Genomic DNA, 26,463 nt, shown 5'->3' with positions numbered 1-26,463 from the left:
CTTGTCTTCCTTGCTTGTCCAAGCAGTAATGAGCTGCAAAAGTGTGAAGAGAACTCCATGTTGCTGCTTTACACATGTCAAGTATTGGCACTGAACGATAGTGTGCTACTGAAGTTGACATTGCTCTTACTGAGTGTGCTTTTACTCGCCCTTGGAGAGGAAGGCCTGCTTTTTCATAACAAAATTGTATGCAATCTGCTAGCCAGTTGAATAGAGTATTTTTACCCACTGCTTTACCTGGTTTGTTTGGGTCATAGGAAACAAAGAGTTGATTGGATTTCCTGTGGGTTGCAGTGCAGTTTAAGTAGAAAGATAGAGCACGCTTGCAATCCAAGGTATGCAAGGCCCTTTCTCCTTGGTGAGAGTGAGGCCTTGGAAAGAATGTGGGTAAAACTATAGATTGGTTTAAGTGGAATTCCGTGACTATCTTGGGGAGGAATTTAGGATGAGTACGGAGAACCACTCTGTCATGTAAGAACTTAGTGTAAGGTTCATATGTGACAAGTGCTTGTAACTCACTAACCCTTCTAGCTGATGTAATGGCTATGAGGAAGATAGTGTTCCATGTAAGAAATTTTAGATCACTGGAATCTATGGGCTCAAAAGGAGAACGCATGAGTCTTGATAAAACCAAATTTAGATCCCATTGTGTGACTGGATGTCTAATTGGTGGTTTGAGGTGAGTTAAACCTCTCATAAATCTGCTGACAAGAGGTTGTGTAGAGATAGGTGCATCTGCTACCTGATTATGGTAAGCGGAAATTGCACTTAAATGTACTCTTACAGATGAAGTCTGGAGACCAGATTCTGAAGTAGTCTAGTAAAGAATTTGTAGGGCAAGTGAAAGGATTGAGGTTGTTTTGCTTGCACCACAAAGTGAACCTCTTCCATTTGGAAGCATAGTTCTTCCGTGTGGAAGGTTTACGTGAAGCTATAAGCACTTGAGATATATTGGATGAAAGATTGAGCGGTTGTAAGATCAAGCTTTCAACATCCAAGCTGTCAGGGATAGGGATTGGAGGTTGGGATGGCGCAACCGACCCTGATCTTGAGTTATGAGAGTGGGAGCTACTCCCAGCCGAACTGGATCCCTGATTGAGAGGTCTAGAAGTGTGGGAAACCATACTTGTCAAGGCCAAGATGGGGCTATGAGTATCATGGTCCCCTTGTCCTGTTGTAGCTTCACTAGAGTTTTGGTTATGAGCGGTATTGGAGGATACGCGTAGAGTAGGCCTGAGTTCCAAGGGCGAGCAAATGCGTCCTTGGCTGGCCTGTTGTTCAGGTTGTATAGAAAACAGTAGTTGTCCACTTTGTGATTCAGATGTGATGCAAAGAGGTCTACTGTTGGCTGTCCCCAACGTTGAAATATCCTGGTCACTACTGAGGGATCCAGGGACCATTCGTGTGGTTGGAATTGACGACTGAGTCTGTCCGCCACTACATTGTGAATGCCTGCCAGATAAGTGGCCTTGAGAAACATGGAGTTGTTCAGGGCCCAACCCCATATCTGAGCTGCCTCTTGACAAAGGAGGTACGAGCCTGTCCCTCCTTGTTTGTTTATGTACCACATGGCTACTGTGTTGTCCGTTTGGATCAGAACAGTCTTGTGCATAAGGCAGTCCTTGAAGGCATGTAGAGCATAACGTATAGCTCGAAGTTCCAGGAAATTGATTTGAAATGTTGCTTCGAGCTTTGTCCAAGTTCCTTGTGTTTGGAGATTGTCTATGTGAGCTCCCCAACCCAAGGTGGATGCATCTGTAGTTACAGTTATTTGTGGAACTGGTTGTTGAAAAGGTAGGCCCTTGCACAAATTGTCCTTGCTCATCCACCATAGCAGAGAAGAACGTAGTTGGTGGGTTACTTGAATTTGAGTATGCAGTGGTTGAATGGCTTGGATCCATTGTGATCTTAAAGTCCATTGTGTTATTCTCATGGCTAGACGTGCCATGGGTGTGACGTGAACTGTAGAGGCCATGTGGCCTAGTAAAGTTAGAAACTGGTGAGCTGTTGCTTGTGTTTGTGAGCTGAGCCACGTTGCTAGCAGTGAGATTGTTTCTGCCCGATCTTATGTTAGAAAAGCTCTTGCAAGGTTGGTGTTCAATTGTGCTCCTATGAATTGAAGCAGTTGTAATGGTGTGAGATGGGATTTTTGATAATTGATCAGGAATCCCACTGAATGTAGTGTTGCAATTGTTTGATTGAGAGAATCGAGAGCTCCTTGTAGAGACTGACTTCTGATGAGCCAGTTGTCTAGGCATGGGAATACATGAGCACCTTGTTTGCGTAGATGTGCTGCTATGACTGCTAGACATTTTGTGAACACTCTGGGTGCAGAGGCGAGTCCGAAAGGGAGTACCCTGTATTGGAAGTGTTGATGACCCACTATGAAGCGCAGGTACTTGCAATGAGGGGGGTATATTGGGATGTGAGTATAAGCATCCTGAAGATCCAGAGAACAAAGCCAATCTCCTTTTTGAAGAAGAGGAAGCATGGTGCCTAGGGAAACCATCCTGAATTTTTCTTTCTTTAGAAATTTGTTGAGATTTCTTAGGTCTAGGATGGGGCGTAGGCCTCCTGTTTTCTTTGGAATGAGAAAGTAACGGGAGTAGAATCCTCTTCCCTTCTGAGATTGGGGCACTAACTGTATTGCTCTGATTTTCAGAAGGGTGGATAATTCTGCTTGTAGAGGAATTAGTTGAGATTCTTGTTGTGAGAAGACTCTCGGTGGAAATTCTGGTGGAATTGACAGGAAATTGAGTTTGTAACCTTGAGCAACTATACAGAGCACCCATTGGTCTGTTGTTATTGTTTGCCAGTGTGTGTAAAAATGGGATACTCTTCCACCCACTGGAAGTTGTGTGTGAGGGTTTAAAGGAGTGGCTTGTTCTCTGGGCAGTATCTCAAAACCCAGTCGCGGGGCCTGTCTGAGGTGGAGGTTGAGTACGAGGTGCCCTGGGTTGTCTAGTTTGGGCACGTTGCTGTTGAGGCCTAGTGGATCTACCCCTAGATGTTTGGGAGTAGTATCTGCGTGGCCTGTAGTAAGGCCTCCTTGTTTCTCTGCGGGGAAGTCGTCGAGGAGGCTGTGTGGAAGGATCCTGAGGCATTTGGGACAGTTGGCGTAATGTCTCCGTGTGATCCTTTAGTTGTTGTACTGCCTCTTGTACTTTTTCTCCAAATAGGTTGTCTCCCAAGCATGGAAGATCAACAAGTTTTTCCTGAACCTCAGGCCTGAGGTCGGAGGCCTTGAGCCATGCATATCTGTGAGCAGCGATGCCTGCAGCTGCAGTCCTGGAGGCAGTGTCGAAACTGTCGTAGGCCGCTCTTACTTCATGTTTACCTGCTTCCAGGCCTTTATGTATTATGGCTTGTGCAGGTTCTTGAAGCTGTTCAGGCAAAGAGTTTGTAATTTCTTCCATTTGCTTCCATAAATTTCTCTGATACTGTGTCATGTATAACTGGTATGCAGATATATATATAAATAAAATAAAAAATAAAATACAGAGGGATACGAGACAAGGATGTCCTTTATCCCCCCCCCCCCCCCCCCCCGCGCTTTTTATTTTGTCCTTGGAACCCCTTGTCTTGACCTTAAACACTGTTGTTGCAGTGGTAGGAGGGGTAGTGGATTCCCTTTTTCTTAAAGTGCTTCTTTTTGCAGATGATATTCTGATATTTTTACCCAGGGCTCGGGAATTGTTGTCTAATATTTTAACTGTTTTTGGTGACTTTGGTAGTTTTTCTGGGTTAAAGCTGAATTTAGATAAATCGGAAGCTCTTAATCTAGCTGGAGATTTGCAGTGTATGGCTGGAATCTCCCTTACGCTAGAAGCAGGATAGACTCAAATATTTGGGTCTTGAACGTCATAGGAATCCTAAACTGTGGTATCCTTTGAATATTCAGCCGCTTCTGATGGATTTTCAGAAGAAATGTGAGAAGTGGATGTATTTTTCATTTTCCTTTATGGGGTGCATGGTGCTCATAAAAATGATGCTCCTGCCTAAGCTACTTTATGTTTTACAGATAATTCCCTTTCATCTTACTAACAAAACTATTTCAGCTTTTCTGAAGGTCTGGTCTAAATTTATTTGGAGCGGTAAACGTGCTAGGATGTCGATGAAGGGTCTGATGGTCCCTAGAGGGGATAGGGGTGGAGGCTTTCCTAATCTTAGGTATTACAATATTGCTTGTAATCTGTGGTGTGCTGGCGACTGGATTGGAGGAGTAAGTTTATATTCTGACTTGTTGGGACCTCGACGTGGGTCGTGGGCCCTTGGCCTGAGTTGGGATTGACACCACCTGGGAGGAAGACCCTCCACGGGTTCGCAATGTCATGAGGCGAGGCTGACGGACGACAGGGGCCGATTGGCTGAGGCTTCACCACTACCAACCCCATTCCCCGCAGGTTGAGCCCTTGGGTTCCGGGGAACGGCTGGACTTAGGTGGGTCCCTGTGAAGAAGCTTCGACAGGTGACGATCCGAAGTCCTGGGCTGGTAGCGAGCAAGAGGCGTGCAATCCGATCCGGAAGTCCAGGGCAGGCGGCGAGCAAGAAGCATGCGGTCTGATCCGAAAGTCCAGGGAAGGTGGTGAGCAAGAGGTGTGAATTCCGGTCCGAAGTCAAAGCCAGGGATATCCATCCGAGGGAGAAGGAGCAGGAGTTGGAACGGGACTGGAAGGCAGGTACAGGCACTTGGAAGATAGGAACAGGCATTGGGAAGACAGGAACAGGAATGCTGGAATGAGCATGGCACCACAAGGGACACCAAGAGCAAACTTGTTCCCAAGTCGCTGGAGGGACGTCAGCAGTGAGTTTTTAAAGGGCAGAGCCCTGACGTCAGAGGGAAGGGCCGGCGGCATCTTCCCGCCGCGGGCCCTTTAAATCTTCGTCGAAGGCGCACGTGCATGCCTAAGGCAGGGAGTCAACCGGGGCGGCGTCCTGCACGCGGGAAAACCTGCGCCGGCGCCAGCAGCAAAGGAAGCCCTCCGGCCTTGGGGAATGGCGCCAGAAGAGGGCCCAGCCAGGGGAACATGGGCCATGAGTATAACAGAACTTTTCGTTGGGAGTCCGTGATAGTTGCTCCGCTTTCTTTATTGTATATTCTACATGTGCCAGGTTCTCATTTACCGCCATACCTTTCCAGTTCTATCTGGGTTATGGCTGCACGGCTGGCATGGAGAGCTCTTAGAACTCAATTAAATCTCACATGGGACCGATCCTATCTCATCCCACTTAGGAGCAATCCTGATTTTATTCCTGCAGAATCTCTGCTACAATATAGAGTTCTTGACCTGCAGCATAAGGCATTACTGCTACCTTTTACTGATTTACATTTAAAGCAAGTGCAATCTTTTGAATATTGTGTTAGTTGTCTGAGTCTACGATCACAAGATTATTTAGTATACCTGCTGTGGTATACTGATTAAGTGTTTTATTAATTCATTTTTTCCCCTTCAGTCGGAGCAGTATACTTCAGGTGCCTCTCAATGGTTTTACTTGATGTGCTCCTGGAAAAAGCATACTTTGTCTGGGCTGTATACATTTTTACATTCCATTACTAGTTATGCCACTTTTACATCCTTAGCTGCTGTGTAGAGCGTGGATATTGGACTGGACCTGGTGGATGATGATATTTTTATCTGCTCCTATATTCTATACAAAAGGTTGGACTGTATCACTCAGGGAATTACAGTTTAAAATGCTACACCGATTGATCTTCTCCCTCCAGCCAGCATTCCGAGCTGGTATAACAGATAACGGGAACGGTTTACAATGCTGTCACCATAGTGCCACTTTTATTTTATTTATTTATTTTATTAAGGCTTTTATATACCGACTTTCTTGATACAAATCAAATCGGTTTACAATGAACTAAGTAGAATATACAATTAACCAATCAACAAGAGATACAGAGCATACAGTTACATTACTTTAGTACATGGGCTGTGAGAAAGTCTCCCAGAATTGCCGTACCAAAATGACAATCTGCCAGACTATGGGGGTTTGGTGGCATAATTCATTGGACAGTTTGGCTGCTATGTGTGTCTTGGGTATTGATCTTGACGCGGAGGGCTTTGGAAAAGAGGGGAAGGTGTTTATTTACAAAGGCTGTATGGTAGGTAAAGAATATCTTTTGTTAAAATGGGTAGATGAGGATCCTCCTATGGAAGCTATGTGGCCTAACAAATAAGTAGAATTCTGATGTTTAGAATCACAGTCAGTTAAATTGAAACCTCCCTCTTATCTCCGTCACTTTCTCAAGACCTGGCAACCCTTTCTGAACAGTCTATCGAAGGACATCCATCGTATTATTGAACAGAGATGTACCCCTACCAAGTAATGGTTCCCTGTGAGAGTCTTTATAACTCTTTAGTACTGATGTGTGCTACCTTCTTTAGGTCCAATGTTTCCCTTGTCCTCGAGATGAGATGTTTTGGATATTTGCTTCCTTCCTTAGGGATTTGGGGGCGGGGGGGATGGAGGTTGTTTGTTTGTTGATATTTGACACTAGAATTGTATCACTTCAGGGCTGCCTATAGCTACCTGTGTGCTTCTTGTATTTGTTTCTGTTATTTTCTGTTAGAAAATTAATTAAAACATTATGCAAGAATAAATAAATAAAAAAAAATTTAAATTAAAAGGAAGCCCATATCACCAGAAAAAAAACACTGAAAAAACGATCAGCAACTAACACTGAGAATAACATCCCCCAAGGGAAAAGTCCAAAAATCATTATTTGTCATATAGCCTTGGGGAAACCACTGCAAATTCCTGGTTATGAGTGAGAAAGATTCAATATATTCTTTGGGACCTGCCAGGTACTTGGGACCTGGATTGGCTACTGTCAGAGACAGGAAGCTGGACTTGATAGACCTTTGGTCTGACCTAGAATGGCATTTCTTATGTTCTTATATCTCCACACAAAAAGAAATGATTGAGAAAGCCCGTGCAGTGGTGGCTATGTGGAAAGTCCTGCACATAATAAACATGATGGCAGAAAAAGACCATACTGCCCATCTAGTCTACCCATCAATTCAATCTATCTAGCCCTTATAACTCCCATCACTCCATTCTTGAATTCAGATACCATTTTTTGCCTCCACCACCTTCACTTGGAAGGCTGTTCCATGCATCCACTATCCTCTCTGTAAAGAAATATTTCTCAAGATTACTCCAGAGTCCATGACCCCTTATAATGGAATTAGATTGGAAAGTGGCATACCCACATAAGTCTCCTAGGCTTTCACAATCAGTGGAAATGCTTGAATAGTTATTCATTCTGCTTGTCCCTCCAAGAAAAAAGGCCATTTAATAAAGAAAAAAATGCACAATCAGTTGTCTGGAAGAAATGAAAGTAAATCACATGTCTGGATAAGTTTCAAGAATGTCTGCAAATTTGGGAGTACAATCAAACCTCCTTGTCACTTTCAGTGAAATATTATAACTAAGCATTCTGGTTTTACTTCCGTTGACTCCATGGGCATGACACAGGTATACTCTATATGCAGGGCTTATGATCTGAACTTTGGATATTGTGATGATTGTTAAACAAATTCATATCCTTGGCATCAGAACTGGTAATTGTATTTGAAAATGTCCTACAAAATAAAACTTATAGATAATATAAGAGAGTAATGGGGGTCCTAGAGTTTAGCTCTCTGGACTGATAAACAGAAGACCTGGGTCTGATTTATTTAATTATTTATGAAAATTTATATCCCACCCCTCCAAAAAAATTGTTCAGGGTGGGTTACAATTAAAACACTCATAAGATGCAATTTACAGACCAAACATAAAGATTAATTAAAAGCATCCTGAAACAGTATGGCTTTCAGGCTTTTTCTAAACTTTTTAACATTATGTTCTTTCCTTAATTGCACTGGAAGCTAATTCCACATTACAGGGGTAGCATAAGAGAAAGATCGTTTACATATAAAGTGGGAGCGATATTCGCACTTTGAAGGCAATGCTAACATTTTCGTATCTTCAGATTTCAGAGTGTATCGGAACATAACACTGCAATTTGTTTCCCAATAGGCTTTGATTTTCTGAGTGGGACAATTTGAGTAAAGTAACTATTAATTTGAAGCGTGATCGAAATTTCAATGGAGATCCCTTAATATTGCGGTCAGATGGTTGAACCTTACTTCTCTAATGATGATCCTTGCCGCTGCATATTGAATCAATTGTAATGTTTGAAACATCTTAACTGGTAGCCCTCTGTCCTTATACTACTGGAGATCATCAGATCCATTTCGAGCAACTTCTGCCTAAAGATAAGTCCCCCCAATGCAGGTTCAACGAAACATTGGTTGACGTCTGGGTTTCTGAGTGTTTCTACCTGTTTTGGGTCTTGCTAATTGATTTTGACTAATTAACACGATTTATATTCCTGGGAGAGTGATCACAAAAGTTTTTTAGATTTAAGTGTCATATAAAAAATGTTTTTCCTAAAAAAATGTATTGTTACTGATGGGTGAATGATCGAGAGGACCAGGTTACCTCTTGAGTAAAGAGGTATTGTCCTGTTGTCCTGGCTTGCTGACACCCATTTTGTATTGCCTTAGGGTGCAATACTGTATTTAATTCTTCACTTTTGAAGTGTTTAATTTTATGCTTTCTGTATTTCTTTTGGAGCCCAATAAATATGCCATTACAATAATCAATGTGGCTCAGAACAAGAGCTTGCACCACAATTCTAAACAAAGCAGATGATAATAACAATCTAAATGACTTAACCATTTTAAGCTTGTAAAGTGCAAATTTTGCCACATTCTTCACATGGGAACCACTGATAAATTTGAATCTAAAATTATACCTATACTATGGACTTCTGACAAAATGGGCAAAGAAAACCTCATATAACACATCTGTAATCCTATGGAGGATGGGGATTTTCCTATCTATAGTAACTTGGTTCTTGCTATATTCAAATTCTTCAGGCTGGCTAGGGTTGAGTGTGCAGCTGAAGTACTACTCACAACCAAGTTGAAGGGATGAATAACTGCAACAAATACTTTTCTTATAGCAAAACACATACGGGCCGATACAGTACAGTGCACTCCGATGGAGCGCACTGTTAGCCGGCATTTGGACGCACGTTTTGGACGCGCTAGCTTTACCCCTTATTCAGTAAGGGGTAATAGTGCGTAAGGTTTTGGACGCACTAGCTTTACCCCTTATTCAGTAAAGGGTAATAGCGCGTCCAAAACGCGCGTCCAACCTCCCTGAACCTAATAGCAAATGCATGTTGATGGCCCTATTCGTTATTCCCGCGCGTTTCAGAAAGCAAAATGTGCAGCCAAGCCGCACATTTTGCTTTCAGAAATTAGCACCTACCCAAAGGCGATATAAGTCGGAGATCCAGAAAGTTTAAAAAAATAAAAAAAATTTAAAATGGGCCCAAGGCTGATGGGTCGAAAACCGGACGCTCAATTCTGCCGGCGTCCGGTTTCCGAACCCGTAGCTGTCAGCGGGCTCAAGAACAGACGCTGGCAAAATTGAGCGTCGGCTGTCAAACCCGCTGACAGCCGTCGCTTCCGTCAAAAAAGAGGCCCTAGGGAAGTGCACATGAGAGTGGCCTGTGCGTGCGCCGGGAGAGCAGGCGCTCGCCCACTCTCCCGCGATTTTACTGTATCGGCCTGATAGCTTGGTAACAAGCAAATATCAGAAGTTATTCAGAGGGAGATTAATCTTGCTCTATCTACCAAAAGAGGCTGCTATTTGGAAGGGCTCATGGAAGAAAATGGAAAACCGTGGAAGCTCAACATGAGGAATCTCTCATGACAAGAGACATTGTAGGGGAAGAAAGAAGGACTTTAATTTCTATTACCACCACCATATAAAACTCCAAACCCAAACTACAACATTGTATGAGTTAGTTACAACAACCAGGTTATACTCACTGAACCCATTTCTTGTCCAAGAGCTGCATTCACTACCCCTTTTAGGATGTACTCCTATGGTATGTAAAAGGGAGAGATCACATATGGTTAAATAAAATCAAAACGGATTATAGTAACATCACAACATTTTTTTTAAACAAAGTTATTGATGAAAATCAATTTTTTTTTTTATTTAAAATGTATTGACTCCATAGACAATAACAATACCAATGGTATACAATACTATAACAAAAGATCAAAAACATTTTACCCCTCGTATAATGATCCGTACTTTCCCCTCCACCCCCACTTTACATATACGGGCAGATTTTAAATGCCCTGCTCGCGTAAATCCAGGCGGATTTACGCGCGCCGGCGCGCACAGAGCCCCGGGACACAGGTAAGTCCCGGGTTTTTTTTAAGGGGGCGTGTCGGGGGCCGAATGACGCAGCGTTTCGGGGGCGGGACTGGGGGCATGACGCTGGCCTGGGGTCGTGGTCGAGGCCTCCGGACCAGCCCCCGGGTCAGATGACGGCGCGCCAGCAGTCTGCTGGCGCGCGTAGATTTACGTCTGCTTCTAGCAGGCGTAAATCGAGGAACAAAGGTAAGGGGGGGTTTAGATAGGGCCGGGGGGGTGGGTTAGGTAGGGGAAGGGAGGGGAAGGTGAGGGGAGGGCGAAAGAAAGTTCCCTCCGAGGCCGCTCCGATTTCAGAGCGGCCTCGGAGGGAACGGAGGCAGGCTGCGCGGCTCGGCGCACACAGGCTGCCCAAAATCGGCAGCCTTGCACGCGCCAATCCAGGATTTTATAAGATACGCGCGGCTATGCGCATATCTTATAAAATCCAGCGTACTTTTGTTTGCGCCTGCTGCGCTAACAAAAGTACACGATCACGCTCTTTTTTAAAATCTACTCCATAGCTCGTACCAAGAGTGCGGAAAGCATAATGTCCAATATTAATGAAAGTATATATATAAAAAAGAACTCCAATAGCCAAGTTAAAACAATAGCTAGATCATCTCTAGCACAGTCATTGGATTTATATCCAATAAATTTAAGGTTGTCAAATTTTGTGAATTTTTCCACAGTGTCCAAATGGATTGCAGTCAACCAACCTAGATAAAACAATGTATACAACTTCTGTTCTACTAATGACACAGATAGTTGTTTCCAGCTTGAAAGAATCACCAAATATGCTGCTATAGCAATCTGTGTAAATAGCAACTGTTGATATTTAGAAACAACTAATGGTAAAAAAGAAAAGAAAAACTGAGGATCTTTAGGAAAACTTTTTTTTTCCTCACAATTTTCAGTTTCTCTCAGGAGAGAGGAGCTCCTAACAGTCGTTCGGAAAAAAATTGACTGAGGAACCTGAGGCAATACTGGCAACATGCAGGAGGGAGCTCCTAGCTGAAAGATTTTACTAGACTTAGAGAGAGCTCCGCCACCTAGTGGCACGTTAAACATACCCGGACAGCATGGCTAATTCAGATGCTTATCTACGTGAAAAAGCACAGTTCTTAATATTAGAAAGAAATTGAAGAACTTTATTCCAAAATATAGAAACCTTTACACAGTCCACCATACATGAAACATTGTACCAACACCATCACGACCTCTCCAACAGTTTGTTGAAAGATTTGGGTAAATTTTGTGGAGTTTTTCTGGTGTTAAGTACCATCTGTATAATAGTTTTTAACCATTTTCCACCATGAGTGAAGAAATTGAACTTCGTCTTAGAGAACTAAAACAAATATCCCATTCTGTATCATCAATAGAAAGTCCCATATCTTCTTCCTATGGTATTATGTGCTTAGGTTTATCTTTTAAATCTCTCAACAAGTGTCTGTATGGTTTAGAAATTATTTTCTTATGCCACTTAGGTTGGAGGCACATATCTTCAAATAGAGATTTACCTCTAGATATATCTTGTCTAATGTGGTTGGAATGTATATGAGACAATTGTAAATAAGTATTTTGATCCTTTAGTGATAGTTTGAATTTTTCACACACCTTTTCAAATTGTATCACTCCCACATCCTCCTCAATCTGTCCTAAATTCACCAAACCTATATTCTCCCAACGCTTAAATACCCCTAAAACCAATCCAGGTAAAAAAAAAAAAATCCTTATTATTGCGGATTGGAGTTCCACATGAAAAAACATGGTTTCCCAAGACAAAACCCTTCTATCTGTCCCAAATTTGCAAAGTATGTTGAGTATAAGGAGAAATGTGACCTTACAATGACTAGGCAACTAAAACTGCCAATGGATAGGAGCATCCTCAGCAATACCTTGTTCAATGGCTGCCCACTGTTTACCATCTCCCAATGAGTGCCAAACTATCACAGCTCTCAAGTGAGCAGCAATAAAATATTTTTCTAAGATTAGGCACCCCCCCAGATAACTTTAATTAATATAAGATGTGGCATGCTATCCTAGGTCTCCTTCTCCATATGAAACAGAAAACGTAGGATTGCAATGTTTTAAAAAGGCCTCCGACAGAGATATAGGCAAGGTCTGGAATAGGAATAGCAACCTAGGTAGACCATTCATTTTCATGGTTGCCTTTATCCAAAACCATGAAAGATTATGTCACTCCAAAATATCCAAATCTTTGAAGATAGTACGAATTAAGGGAGGATAATTCAACTGAAAAGATCCTCTCTCTCTCTTTACTTAAATAAACTCCCAAGTATTTAATTTGTTTATTGGCTCACTTAATGGAAAACTTATTTTGCAACTGAGATATCCCGATATCTGACAGCTAAATTGCCATTATTTCAGACTTGTCTAAGTTAATTTTAAAACCTGGTACCCTCCCATATTTTTCTAATTCCAAAATTAAAATCTCCAAAGAGTGCATGGGTCACCTAAAGTAAAAAGTACATCATCAGCAAATAGTGAGATTTTGTATTGATCATCCTGCACAGAAACTCCCATGATCTCAGGATTCTTTCTAATTGTCTTTGAAAATGGTTCTATCACTACAATAACGTCCCCCTTCCTACCTTAAAATATACTGAATAACCACTATTTTTAAACATGCTTCAGGTTGGTAATAAAAGTTTTTATCTAACAGATAAAATTAGTTCCCAACACAAATTTCTCTAAAACATGAAATAGTAAAGCCCAATGCACTATGTCAAAGGCTTTTTCAGCATCTACTGCCATCAAAATGGAAGGAGTTGCTTGATATCTCGCCCACCAAATTAAATCCAACACTTGTCTAACATTGTCTGAAGCCATCCATCCAGGAATAAACCCAGATTGATCTTTAAGTACCAAAATAAAGTACTAAAATTCCTAACCTTCTAGCCAATATTTTTGTTAAAAATTTAAGATCAATATTGATCAGAGAAATAGGACAGTATGAACCACAGCATGGCATCCTTCCCTGGTTTCAGCAGAACTGTAATTCCAGCAACATTTGTAGAGGGGGGCTAAGTTATGATTTCCCAGTAACAAATTATACATCCGGGTAAGAGTAGGTGCCAACAAAGATGTAAAGGTTTTATAAAATGTATTTGAATAACCATCTAAACCAGGAGCTTTGCCTGTTTTCAATTCTTTTATAGCAGGAGAGACTTCAGCTTCTGTAATCTCTTTATTCAAAACTCTTTGTTTCTATTTTGTCAATACTTGGAAGATCTACCCTTTCCAAATAACTATCTATCTCTGAAATTGATATAGAAGAGTCAGCACTATATAATTCTTCATAAAACTGTGCAAATCTCTTTCTTATGAGATATATCATATATCTTTTACTTTAACAATTTGGCACTGCATCATGTGGGCTTTTAAAGCTTGAGCCAACAATTTTCCTGCCTTACTCCCTTCCCATTCTCAAAATATCTTTGTTTAGTGATCTACGTGATATCGCATTCAGATGAAGCTGTTGTAAATCCTGTCTAGCTTCAATTAGTTTTTGTAAATTTTGTGTGTCCTGTCTCTGGGGCCAATGCAATATGCAGAGCGCACTCTTAACGAGAAGTTAGACACGGGTAAAATAGGTACTAATCAACCTCCTAATGCAATAAGGGAATTAGCGCCTATTTTACCCGCGCCTAACGTGGAGTGAATGAGATAGTGCTTATCACATGCAAATGCATGTGAATGAGCCTATTACTCATTCACTCCCAATGCAAAAAGATAAATGTGCGTCTGAGACACACATTTATCGCTCAGATATTAACGCCTGCCTGCTGAGTGCATTGAAAAGAAGTACAGAAAAGCAGAAAAAACTGCTTTTCTGTACTTCTTTTTTAAAGTATAAAAATAAAATAACTCGGCAGACCGCAGAGTTATGAAGACCGACGCCAGTAAACTCGGCATCAGTTTTCATAGCCTGTCTGTCTACCACTAATGAAAACGGCCGCCGAAACTAGGCCGTTTTCATTACTGGCAGACAAGCAGGTTATGAAAACAGACACAGAGTTTACTGGTGTTGGTCTTCATAACTCAGCGGTCTGCCAGTAATGAAAATGGCCGATAAACTAGGGGCCGTTTTCATTACTGCAAACAGGCAGTCGTGGTGGGTCGTGCTAGGAAGGAGTCGCTAAGGTCATGCAAGCGGCCCTAGCGCGACCCCTTAATTTAAATATTGCATGGCGCCCCCCCCCCTTTGGGGCACCATGCGCGCGTTAAGAGAGTGGGCACTGACTGTTCAGTGCCTGCTTTCTACGCGCCGTTATTGCATCAGCCCCTCTGTTTGTGAGAATTTTCCAGTCTCTTGATTTGATTTTCTAGACTTTATCCTGTTTTTAGCCTTTTCTTTCTTTTTATAGCTGGATCACGAAATCAGATGTCCATGAACCACAACCTTAAGACATTTCCAGAATATAACCTCCAAGATGATGCCATCATCATTAAGAGCAAGATATTTCTTGATTATGTCTGTTAATTTTTCACGCAATTCTTTACCTTATAATAAAGCATCATTGATACCAAGCCATCTCCCTGTGTCATTTTGTTGTAAATCTATATAACATAGAACAGGTGCATGATCTGACCTTGTAATGGACCCTATGGAAGTTGAAGCACTAGGGACTAGAGTCTTATTAATTAAAAACATAAAATTCTAGAACAGGAATTATAGGGTCTAGAATAAAAGGTATAATCTTTTCAGTAGTGTGAAAAATCTTCAAATATTCACCACTCTCATCCTAGTGATCATATTCTTCAAGCTGGAATAGTGTTCAAGAGATGTACTCTGACCCAATGAGTTACCAATATAAGGATTCAAGGTAATATTGAAATCTCTACCAATTATTATCTGACCTCCTATAGTGATCACAAGCATGTCAGATAAAGACTGAAAACATTGATTATGGTCTGAATTTGGGTTTTATGGCCGCCGGCCGCAGCAGGCTCAACTCACGTCATGTCATGCTTGGCTCACTACCCCCGGTACACTCGCAGCGGTGGCCAGCCGCTGCAGACGCACTCCTCCTGGCTCCCTGTGCTCCACGTGGCGGCTGGGACACCACTGACCAGCGTTCCAACCCTGGGCCTCCCTAGGCAAGCATGCCATCTGTCTTCCCTTTAAAGGACCAATGGCAGGAACTTCAGGCTCGACCCCAGTTGATGACATCACAGGCCCAGGAAATGTAAGCCTTACCTCCAGCCACCACGAACAGACTTGGCATCAAGTTCCTTGGTCCCTATAAGTGCCAGTTCCTTCTCTATGGACCTGTAGTTCCTGCGCTACGGATCTCTGCGCGTCTCCTCCCGGGTTCCTGTCTCAGCGCTTCCTGCTCCTCGGGGCCTGGCACAGCGCTACTTCACCTGGACTCTCAGCGCTACCCGCTCCTCGGGGCCTGGCACAGCGCTACTTCACCTGGACTCTCTCAGCGCTTCCCACTCCTTGGGGCCTGGCACAGCGCTACTTCACCTGGACTCTCCCGCAGCACTTCCCATTCCTCGGGGCCTGGCTCAGCACCTCTACATTTGAGTCCCTACCACAGTGTTCTCAGCTCCTCGGGACTCCCACGGCACTTCTATATTGAGGATCTTGTTCCAGTGCCTTTTCTCTTCAAGACCTGGCTCAGCGCTGTAACTCTACCGGACTATGTCTCGGTGCCCCCGCTCCTCAGGGCACTCCCCAGCGCTTCCACTTCAGAAATTCCTGTCACCGCATTGCCGTGTCTCGAGCAGTATCTCTGCACTGCTACTCTCCTGGCACCTGCTATAACGGGTTTCCCGCTCTAGCCCTATTCAACATACCACAGTCCAAAGTCTCTGCACCTGCACCTCCTCATCTCGAGGCCACTCCCACATGGTCCTGATCTACTCTCTTCGGAGCTGCAGTGGCCTTGCAACCCTTAAGACTCTCTCTCCTTCTCCCTCCGAGAGTGCTCCAGTCTTGGACTGTACCTAACCTCTCTGACACTCTTTGCATCCAGTCATCTACTCTCTCCGGGACCAGCCACACAGAGGTTCTCCTAATTCCAGCCGGCCCCAGCACCCAAGGGCTCAACCTGTGGGGAACGAGGGCCGGTACTGGCGAAGTTCCAGTTTGCCTCTGTTCCCAGCCAGCCTCGCCTCCCGGCGGTGGGGACCTATGGGGCCCAACCCTTCAGGTAGCATCAACCCCACCTTGGGCCAAGGGTCCACAATTCCTAACATTGGGCCATATATATTTATAAAGGTATAAACTCCAGAAATAGTGCTCATTTGCAACACAATATATCTCCCATCTGAATCTCTGTGTAATACCTTAAACTCTACACAGATATTTCTGGGGATCAAAATGCCTATTCCTCCATATTTATTTTTTTATAGAATTAGAGGCTAAATAATTGAGGGAAAGTTTTGTTGTAAGTTAATAACTTCTCATCTCTCTTTCACAAATTAGAGTAATGGTTTGTGGGTTTGTGAACCCTTGGCCCGAGGTGAGAGTTGTTACCACCTGTGGGGAGGAGCCCCACAGTCAGGAGGCGAGGTCAGGCACAGCGGAGAGCTCTGGGTGAAAGAGTGGAGAGGTCCCGAGAAGCAGGGTAAGAGACACAGCAAGGAGGGATCCCCACAGTAAGTAGGCAGGCTGGAGATCAGTGCCTGAGCAGAGACCTCCGAAGTGGGTGGCGCTAGGCAGGCCCGTGGAGCGGGAAGCACGAGACAAGACGTGCAGGAGGTATTCCGTAGAGGCAACCCCGAGGGGCGGAGCTGCGCAGCGAAGGAGGTAGTGATGCGATGACGTAGGCTAACCCGCAGAGCAGGGAAGCCCGAGTCAGGTCTCCAGATGATGATGTAGACCAGCACGAGGAGCGGGAGGTGCCAGTAGTGACAGGTGGTTGAATCAAGGGTACTGCCCTGAGGAGCAGGGAAGCGTAACGGTCCCTGGTATCGAACGTAGACACTACCCCAAGGAGTGGGGAAGCACTGACAGTCCCAAGTGTAGAACGTAGGCACTACCCCGAGGAGCAGGGAAGCACTGACAGTCTCTGTATAGATCATAGGCACTGCCACGAGGAGTGGGGAAGCACAGAGATAGAACTCCCAAGTGGTGAAGGCATTCCCAGAGGCAGCCCCGAGGAGCAGGGAGCCCGCAAGATAGGATTTCTGGAAGGTGCAGGGCCAGCCCGAGGAACAGGGGAAGCCAGGAGACCAAGTCTCCATAGAGCGTGCATGCTGGTCCCCGAGGAGCGGGTACCAGGCAGGGTCCAGATTCCAAGTAGGGCCCGGTAGTGTCACCATAGGTCCAATGGAGACAGGAGCTCGTTGCCAAGTCAGTTAGCTGGGGCCGAAGGTGGAGCATAAGAACCTGATCCAATGACATCAATCAGGGACACCCTCAAGGTTCCTGCCGTAGAAGCTTCAAAAGAGGGCCCAGTGGCGCACATGCGTGCCTAGGAAGGCCCAGAGTCGGCATTGGGTGGTGGCGGCGTCCCGACCACCACAAGGAACCGTGGGGTACGAGGTGGCAGAGACTAGCCCCCGCTGCAAGCAGGCCCAGAGAGGGAAGCAGGACGGTGCAGGACATGAGTAGACGCGGTCACAGTCATCTGCGACTGACGGTCATAACAATTAGTTTCTTGAATAAATAATATATCAGCATTTAAACAACAGTTTGCCTCCTTAAACTGCATGTTCCGTTTATATGGAGAATTCAACCCATTAACGTTTATAGATAGAAATTTCATGGGTGCCATGTTGGTAATAATAAAAGTTGAACAACATGTTCCATGAGATGTGTTATAAAATAGAATAAAATCAATGTAATCTCACTGTATCCCAGCATAAGGCAAAAGTACATAGGAACAATACCCAAAAGAACTGGCACTTCTTAGTACTAAGTGTCAAAAAAAATCTCCCCACCACTTCCCCTTACCACAAATCCCAACCCCTTCCCTACAACTCAGATAAAACCTTTACAGACTCCATTTTTATTTTATAAGGGAAGATGTCACCAGCTTCCACCTCGCATACAAATTTCCTTCAACTATAAAATCCTAAACACCAAACGTATCAGGCAACGCGCCAAAAATATAACATTCTGGAAGTAAAGTCTGAATCCCAGACACTTATATCCTATGCAAACCATATTATATACTACACAAACAACACATTAATAAGTGTTATAACAGAACATCTTTAGATATAAATTTCCAGTGTCCACAAGAGCAGTCCTCCCCTAGCAGAGTTTTAAAAAAATAAAATAAGAACATAAGAACATAAGAAATTGCCATGCTGGGTCAGACCAAGGGTCCATCAAGCCCAGCATCCTGTATCCAACAGAGGCCAAACCAGGCCACAAGAACCTGGCAGTTACCCAAACACTAAGAAGATCCCATGCTACTGATGCAATTAATAGCAGCGACTATTCCCTAAGTAAACTTGATTAATAGCTGTTAATGGACTTCTCCTCCAAGAACTTATCCAAACCTTTTTTGAACCCAGCTACACTAACTGCACTAACCACAACCTCTGGCAACAAATTCCAGAGCTTTATTGTGCATTGAATGAAAAAGAATTTTCTCCGATTAGTCTTAAATGTGCTACTTGCAAACTTCATGGAATGCCCCCTAGTCCTTCTATTATTCAAAAGTGTAAATAACCAAGTCACATCTACTCGTTCAAGACCTCTCATGATCTTAAAGACCTCTATCAAATCCCCCCCTCAGCCGTCTCTTCTCCAAGCTGAACAGCCCTAACCTCTTCTGTCTTTCCTCATAGGGGAGCTGTTCCATCCCCTTTATCATTTTGGTTGCCCTTCTCTGTACCTTCTCCATCGCAACTATATCTTTTTTTGAGGTGCGGCGACCAGAATTGTACACAGTATTCAAGGTGCGGTCTACCATGGAGCAATACAGAGGCATTATGACATTTTCCGTTTTATTCACCATTCCCTTTCTAATAATTCCTAACATTCTGTTTGCTTTTTTGACTGCCGCAGCACACTGAACTGACGATTTCAATGTGTTATCCACTATGACGCCTAGATCAGAAAAGAAACCCAGTGCAGCAATGGTGAAAGGAAATAGTAAGACAGAAAGCTTCAACTGCTGACTGGCATACAACTGTTTTAATAGAAAAAGTCAAAGTATTTCAAAATCATGATAACAGGGGCTGCCATCTGAGGAAGCTGTGTAAGAACATTCTTGCTCCCTGAATTTACTTTTTACTGTTTTCCTTAATCTTCATGACTCATACCAAGAGGAAGGCTAAGGTAAGGGCGATTTCTTCCAATTCTCCCTTACCAGCTCTACACCAACCCCGAATTGAGTGGTTCTTCACGCCTATGCTGGTTCCTTTGCCGGGTGCAAGTGCCGCTGAGGGAGGAGCTGTGGAGCGAATGCCGAGCCCGCTGGCTGAGGAGATTTCCTTGAGCCCCAGCATGCTGAATACACCATCTCCTCCCCATCAGGAACCATTGAAACATTGGGAGAACTTTGCCTATGTCGCCAGAGGTGAGTCTGGCAAAACTGGCATTAGAGCAGACACCCAAGGTGGAAGTCGGAAGCCCCGTATTACCTTTGGCCACAACAAACTTTGTCTCTGTTGGAGAGAAGAGTCCCTTTTTAGTGGGATTGTCTAGTTTGGTGGGTCTCTGGTGGAAGCCTCAATTCCGGCCCCCATTGAGATGTTGGGGCAGGCTAATGCATTGAATCTAGGGGTTATTGCCCAGGAAACCGTGGCTGTGAAACCTTTGTTATTGAAGCCTCCAATTATAACTCTGGATGCCCTATGGAACACTTTGGTTTCTCGAGACTTCTATTCCCTCTTTGACAAAAATTTCCTTAGACATTAATCATCGGATCTTGGCGATGGAAAAACAAGTTCAATCAAGAACTGTGGATATATCCTGATATAACTCGATTGACTCAAGACCAGAGAAAAAAAATTCTTGACCATGAGACCTGAGGCATTATCAAAGGGTGCACAGTTTATTTTACGGTACCCTTGTTAATGTCTGATTCAGTATCATAATGCCAATTATATTTTCTTTGAACCTTTATAGCTTCAAGATTTTTTGGACTCTCATACTTAGAGATTATTTTTTAATGTATTGGTTTATTGATATATAGAGGTGTTAGCTTCCTTCTATGCCTCTATTTTCTTTCTTAATTGACCACTCTTTTTCTTGACTCCCCCGATTTCCTTTAATAATCAGGGGTTTATGTGGAAATATTTTTTTCCTTATTCTCTTTTTATTGATAATGTAATTACTTTAAATACACCTCTGTTTCTGAAACAAGATGTTTGTGTTAATTGTAAATTTCAGAAAAAAAATCATGACAACAGTAGGAAGAATAATTTAGAGTAACTAAAGCAGCAAGTCCATGTATTTAACCAAATAAGACTGCCAGTTAATTTGCAGTGTCAGATGTCAGAACAAGCTCATTGAACATCAAAGCCCTTTTCAGCTTCTTCATAATCAGATCCTTGGTCTCCTGCAATTCGAGGGCTATGGCAAGGGCTGCAAAATTTTACTCTTTGTTATGATTCATTGCCCCTTGAGCTGTTGTACTTACCCTCAGCCTCGCCGGCTTCTTCATGCGGCAGGGAAAAAACCGACAGCTGATTCTGCTGAGAGCGGTCCATCCCACTGACGCTGCCAAGATTTTAGCCCTTCCTAGGTGTGCGCAGCACGCTCAGATTCTTAAAGGGGTCATGGCGGGATACTCTCTACGGTGTACCTGGATGATGTCAGCCAACCTTCTCCATTTAAGGATGCCTCAGATCTTCTCTCAGTGTGTGTGGTTAGTCCGTGTCTTGCTCCTTATTGTTGTTTCGCTCCCTTCCTTGCTTGTATCTTAATTCATGCTTTGTTAGTGCTCCTTTCCTGCCCTGCCTTGCTGTTGTCTCCCATTGCCCTGCTTATCTTGTCTTACTGTCTATCTGAATTACTCATCTGTCCAGGTGGGCTCGGGTTGCTACCTCGGGCCCACCCATGACGGCAGCGCGCGAGCGAAAGCGGCAGCGACCACGCAGGGAGGGCTAGGCGGGGATGGGGAGGCGGGGCGACCATGGGATGGTTAGGGTGCGACTGTGGCTCCCTATGATGACGTCAACGGCCCCATAAATGGGCCGCCGAGAGCAGAGAGCGTTCCTTTTGGATCGGCAGCCGAGAACAAGCAGCAGCTGAGAACAAGCACCAGCAAGCATTACCGAACAAGCTTCGCCGGCGAATACACTTGCAGTTGGTCGGTTGGTGTTTCCCCTTTTTTAAATTTAAATTTTTACCTTCAGAAAATATATATATAAAAAAAAAAAAAAAAAACCCATTTATGCTACCTTTCCGTTTCGCCGCTGTGTTTCTCAGTTTGCTGCCTCTTCCCCACGGTTACCGGCGTCCTGGTTCCCCCGCTCTGCATCATAGCGAACCGTTCCTGATCCCCTTCGCGATCCGATTAACTTGTTCGCCACGTTTGCACATGGCCACGTGTTCCCTTCGAACAGCCTGGGCCTCTCGCCGCGCCGCTAGCCCCGTGCGATAGGGCACGCTGATGGGGGTTTCATCCACGGGATCTTGCCGCGCCTATCTGTTTTTCCTCGCCCTCGGGTTAAGCACGCGCCAACGCGGTCCAGGACGCGATGCTCCTTTTTCCCCAGACACGTCCCCTTATCGGAGCTCGGAAAGCTCAACATGAAGCGGAGAGCCGAACAAACTTTCAGTGAGGGCGGGCTCTGGCATACGCCCTCACTCATTGGTCTCCATAGAATGCCCTTGCCCCTTGGCGTCCCGTCAGCGACGTGTTTTATCCTTCGGGGAGGGGGGGGAGGCTTTCCGTGTGTAGGGGATAGGTGTTTCATGGCCCTAGCGGGGACTGGCCGTTTGGGGGAGCAGGGCAGTGGGCGAATGCGGCGCTGCGAGCCGGTGCGGGGTCAGGTCTTTCATGGCCTTCAGCAGGGACCGGACGTTTGCCTTCGGGGGGGGGGGCAGTTCGCGACCTATTTGCGGCCCCCCCCCCCGTTCCTAACATCTATAGGCAGCCCATTCCTGGCTGCGTGGTCTAAGGCACTGACCTAAAAAATTTTACTTTTATGCCGTCTGCAAAATGTGGCGCTGCTGCGGGCCTGTGTGGAGTCAGTTTCCTTTTGGACTGGGGACGTAGAAGTTTTGGCGCTGCATTCCCCGGCCACTATGTTTAAAAAAAAAAAAAAAAAAAAAAAAAAAATAAATAAATAAATAATAATAAAATAAAAGAAAGAAAGAAGCCTTTTCGCCAAAATTTTGAAATTAAAACTGGATCAATTTTGCTGTGGATGGCTTGGCGGGCCCGTTACGCCGCAGGAATAGTGTTTCTTTAATATTTTTTTTTTCTTTCTCCGTTTTCTTCCTCATTGAAAAGAACAAGTGCCATGCTGGAAACACTTGCTTAAGCAATTCAATCATAGCCTACTGGTCAGAGCTACAGTCTATGAACCAGGAGACCACGGTTCGAGACCAGATATGTGGGATATTTAAAAAAAAAAAAGAAATATATATATATATAATTTTTTTTTTTTTTTTTACATCAAAAAGATTGACAACAAATTATTTTACTATTCATGGTTTGTTTGTCAGAAATTATGTGCCAGGTACATATTACCCTATATTTAAAAAAAAAAAAAAAAAAAAATTATTAATACAAATTCAACGTTTATTCACATAACCTTTCCAATTTTCTCCCCCCAGGTTTTTTACAATTTTCCTTCACAGATTGATTGTACAGTGCACCTGCGGATTCGCTCACAGGTAGACAAAGGCTCAACTATTGCTTAAAAAAAAAAAAAAAAAAAGGGGGAAAGCTTATATAAACATTTTCTCACAGGACAAGCAGGATGGTAGTCCTCACAAATGGGTGACATCGAGGATGGAGCCCTGTACGGAAAACTTTTCTGTCAAAGTTTCAACAAGCTTTGACTGACACTGGCACACTGGGTGCACTGAGCATGCCCAGCCTGCAATTATCCCTGTGAGCCACAGGTGTCTCCCTCAGTCTTCTTTTTTCCGCTCTGCAGTCAGCATAGCGGTTGGAGCTCTGTGAGGTTTTTTTAACTAATTACCTCATGGAAACACTTAACTTTTCACTTCAAAAAACACTTTTCCCTGCACAGGTCTCCCTCCGCGTACATTTTTACGACGCTCGGTGAGTACTAATTCTTATTTTTCGGTCGGTTCCTGTCACTATCTTAAGGCTGTTAACTGACTGAAGCCTTCCCTTCCCCCATTTTTCAGTTAGCTTTAAACAGCTTGCAAGTATCTCTGTGACACTCTGCTTGCTTATGCTAGTGGGGTAGGGATTTTTTCCTTAACTTTAGGACTTCTGTAGCTTCAAGTCCTTCGTTCCCTGGTACCCTCACGCAGTCGATACCCTATCGCTACACCGGGACCCTCCTAAACCGCCCTGGGCTTTTATATGTCATCAGCGCCCCTCCCCCCACGGTGCCCTGATGCCTTTATCCATGTTTTTTGCTTTTCAGTGCTACCAGGCTTTTTCCTCCTACGCACTGTTTTTTTCCTTGGGCTTCCTCGGTGCCGTCCCTACCCGGATGCATGCCATTGACGCACACGCTGTTAGTCACTGCCATGCATACTCGGGTCGCCGCCACCGCTGCCCGAGACACTTTTTAACGATCCCAGGGTCACTTCATCGATGCCACCCCCCTTTTGGGGATGCCATCGATGCCCCATCCTCCCCACCGATGTCCAGCCCTTTTCCATCGGTGGGCATCGGTGCCACATCGATTCGTCGGTGGGCATCGATGCCGGATGGTCCCCGTCGGTGGACATCGGTGCCGGATGGTCCCCATCGATGGACATCGGTGCCGGATGGCTTGTCCGTCGATGGCATTGGTGCCGGATGGCCGTCCGTCGATGGCATCGGTGCCGGGTCCTTTTGCATCGATGGACACCGATGCCCAGGTGTTTCATCCATGGGTATCTATGTTAGAATGCATCCATCGAGGGCAGTCGATGCCAGGCTGCTCCCATCGGTGAAATTCAATGCCCAGGTGGGTCCCATCGGTGGGTATCCATGCCGGCTCGATTCCGTGGATGGGCGTTGATGCCAATGCCAGCCTTATGGCTGGCATCGATGCCCATGCCGATTCCAGGACTGGCGTTGATGCCGGGATGGAATTCATCGACTGGGAGATCCATGCCATCGATTCCATACGTGTCCATATCGATGCCACCGACACACGTGTCTGGGGCACCGATGCCATGTACACTTGGAAATCTGAGTCTGTCCAAATCGATACCGTCAACGTCTGTGGCCCTATAGTTGATGCCCGTGGCCATGCCACAAACGGCATAAATGCCCGCCTCCATGCATCGATGCCCTCGACACCTCCGTTTTCCTTCGGTGTCCTTGACGCCCTATTGATTCGACTTCGACTCAGTCGATGCCGGTATCTTTTTCAATAACGGCAATGTTTTTCGATTATTCGATTCCACATCGTTTCAAAGATACCTATGCCACTGCTGTCAGTGCCCGTCACTGTCATCATTCTCCTGGCCAGTCATCGACGATTTTTCATACCCATTTTGATGATATCCTCGAAGCCCCTTAGGTTGCCTTCAATATCGTCAATACCGACATAGCACCGCCACATAATACCCTCGCCTCCTCACATTGCTCCACGCTTTGGGTTCTTTTTTAAGCCCCGTATTAGCTTAAGACACTCCATTGTGTCAGGAGCAGAGCAGGCGTGCTGACAGTTCGTCATCGATCGCCTTCCAGGACGACGAGGGCTTCCATCTCGGCGCTGGGGAAAGACCGGGCCGAGCACCGTGGCACCCGTCATCGCCGACATCGTGATCGTCCGCCGCTGACGCCATCCAGCACATCGGTGCCATCCTTCTCCAGGCTGGACAACGCTCGGGCAGAGCGACATCACCACTGCCATCAGCACTGTTCCTACAGTTTTGGCAGTCCTTGGTGATCCAGAACTTCCGGATCCAGGTCCGACAGCTTCTGCATTGGCGTCACGACACATCGAGCCGCTGTGACGAGGGAAGGGAACATGAGTTCCGTTAGGGCTCCTCTGTTCCTGGCGTGCCCCACCGTCAAGTGGTGTGGGACTATGGCCATCTGTTACACTTAGCAGTCTAAACGCCACTCACGCCTGGCCTGTCTCCTCTGTACCTGTGCCACCATACCGGGTTTCAGAGCGAGATGGACGTTTACGTCCCCGGCCTTACCCTCGAGGACTCCGGAGACCGTCGGGGTCAACAATCTTCACCGGCTCGTCTTGCGGCGATCCACGTCGGATGGTAAGTACCCGCTTCGGCAGCATTCCCATAGAGTTGTGTTCTCCCATTCGGACCGTGGTTCGAAAAGTTCTGGGTCATGTGCCTTTTAGAACTGTATTAGTGTCACATATCACTATGTTAGCTATGTTAGCCACAATATCAGGAGAACCCCTCTATCTTCTTGGGATTGCAGCAGGGCTTCTTCTCTTGTCAGTAACAAGTCCCTGTGCCGACCAATGCTCTGACTCTTGGTTCCCTCCCAACCAAGGTCCAGCTGCATTGGCTGATCTGCTAAACATGAGATTCAGCAACCATTGCCCCATGTACAAGTCCACCTTGAGGCCTGGCCACAGGTCTCAGTGTCTCCTTGTACAGCATACAGAAATGCGGGTACCACTTACCGCTCACACACCTGCAGGAGCCTACATGATATCCTCCATTGGGACACCTCCTGGTCTCCCATCTGGTCAGATATCAGAGCGGCCACCCCACCTTGTACCAAAGTCCCGGTACACTCCCCCAGGCGCTACGAAGTGCAGAGGGGAGAAGGGAGGGGGGTTGGGGAGTTTTTAATTGCACTATTCTTTCTTTTAACAGAAAATAGTTACTCTCCGCACATCCTGGACCTAAGAAAATCCAACTTTCTTTAGACGTCACAGGTACAATGGTATCTTTGGTTACCATCACTCCATACTGCAGTAAGTACATTATTTTAATGTTTCTATGTGCTTTATGGTGAGTCAACATTACAACCCCAAGCTCTGCCGCCGGCACCAGCTTCGGTAAGTGAACTGTCTCTTGCATCACTGTTGGTGAATGCTGTTTTCTCTGCGGAGTGTAACATCATTCACTTTCCTTGCATAGACTACTGCTAACCACTTTCAGTACATGCAAGGAGCTCT

The 26,463-nt window shown here is 45.0% G+C and overlaps 1 protein-coding gene across 2 annotated transcripts in view; it reads right to left on the bottom strand.

The window, feature by feature from the left end:
- Positions 1–26,463, bottom strand: part of TTC26 (tetratricopeptide repeat domain 26) — a 258,672-nt gene that overhangs the window by 109,856 nt on the left and 122,353 nt on the right. For both annotated transcript variants that reach the window (XM_029590355.1, XM_029590356.1), the window contains one exon: positions 9,903–9,956. In XM_029590355.1, the coding sequence (XP_029446215.1) occupies positions 9,903–9,956 (54 nt within the window). The remainder of the gene's footprint in view (positions 1–9,902; positions 9,957–26,463) is intronic.

Source organism: Rhinatrema bivittatum, chromosome 2, assembly GCF_901001135.1.
Source record: "Rhinatrema bivittatum chromosome 2, aRhiBiv1.1, whole genome shotgun sequence".
Classification (NCBI taxonomy): Eukaryota; Metazoa; Chordata; class Amphibia; order Gymnophiona; family Rhinatrematidae; genus Rhinatrema; species Rhinatrema bivittatum.
The sequence above is the reverse complement of the archived record's forward strand: the minus strand, read 5'-3'. Positions and strand labels throughout refer to the sequence as shown.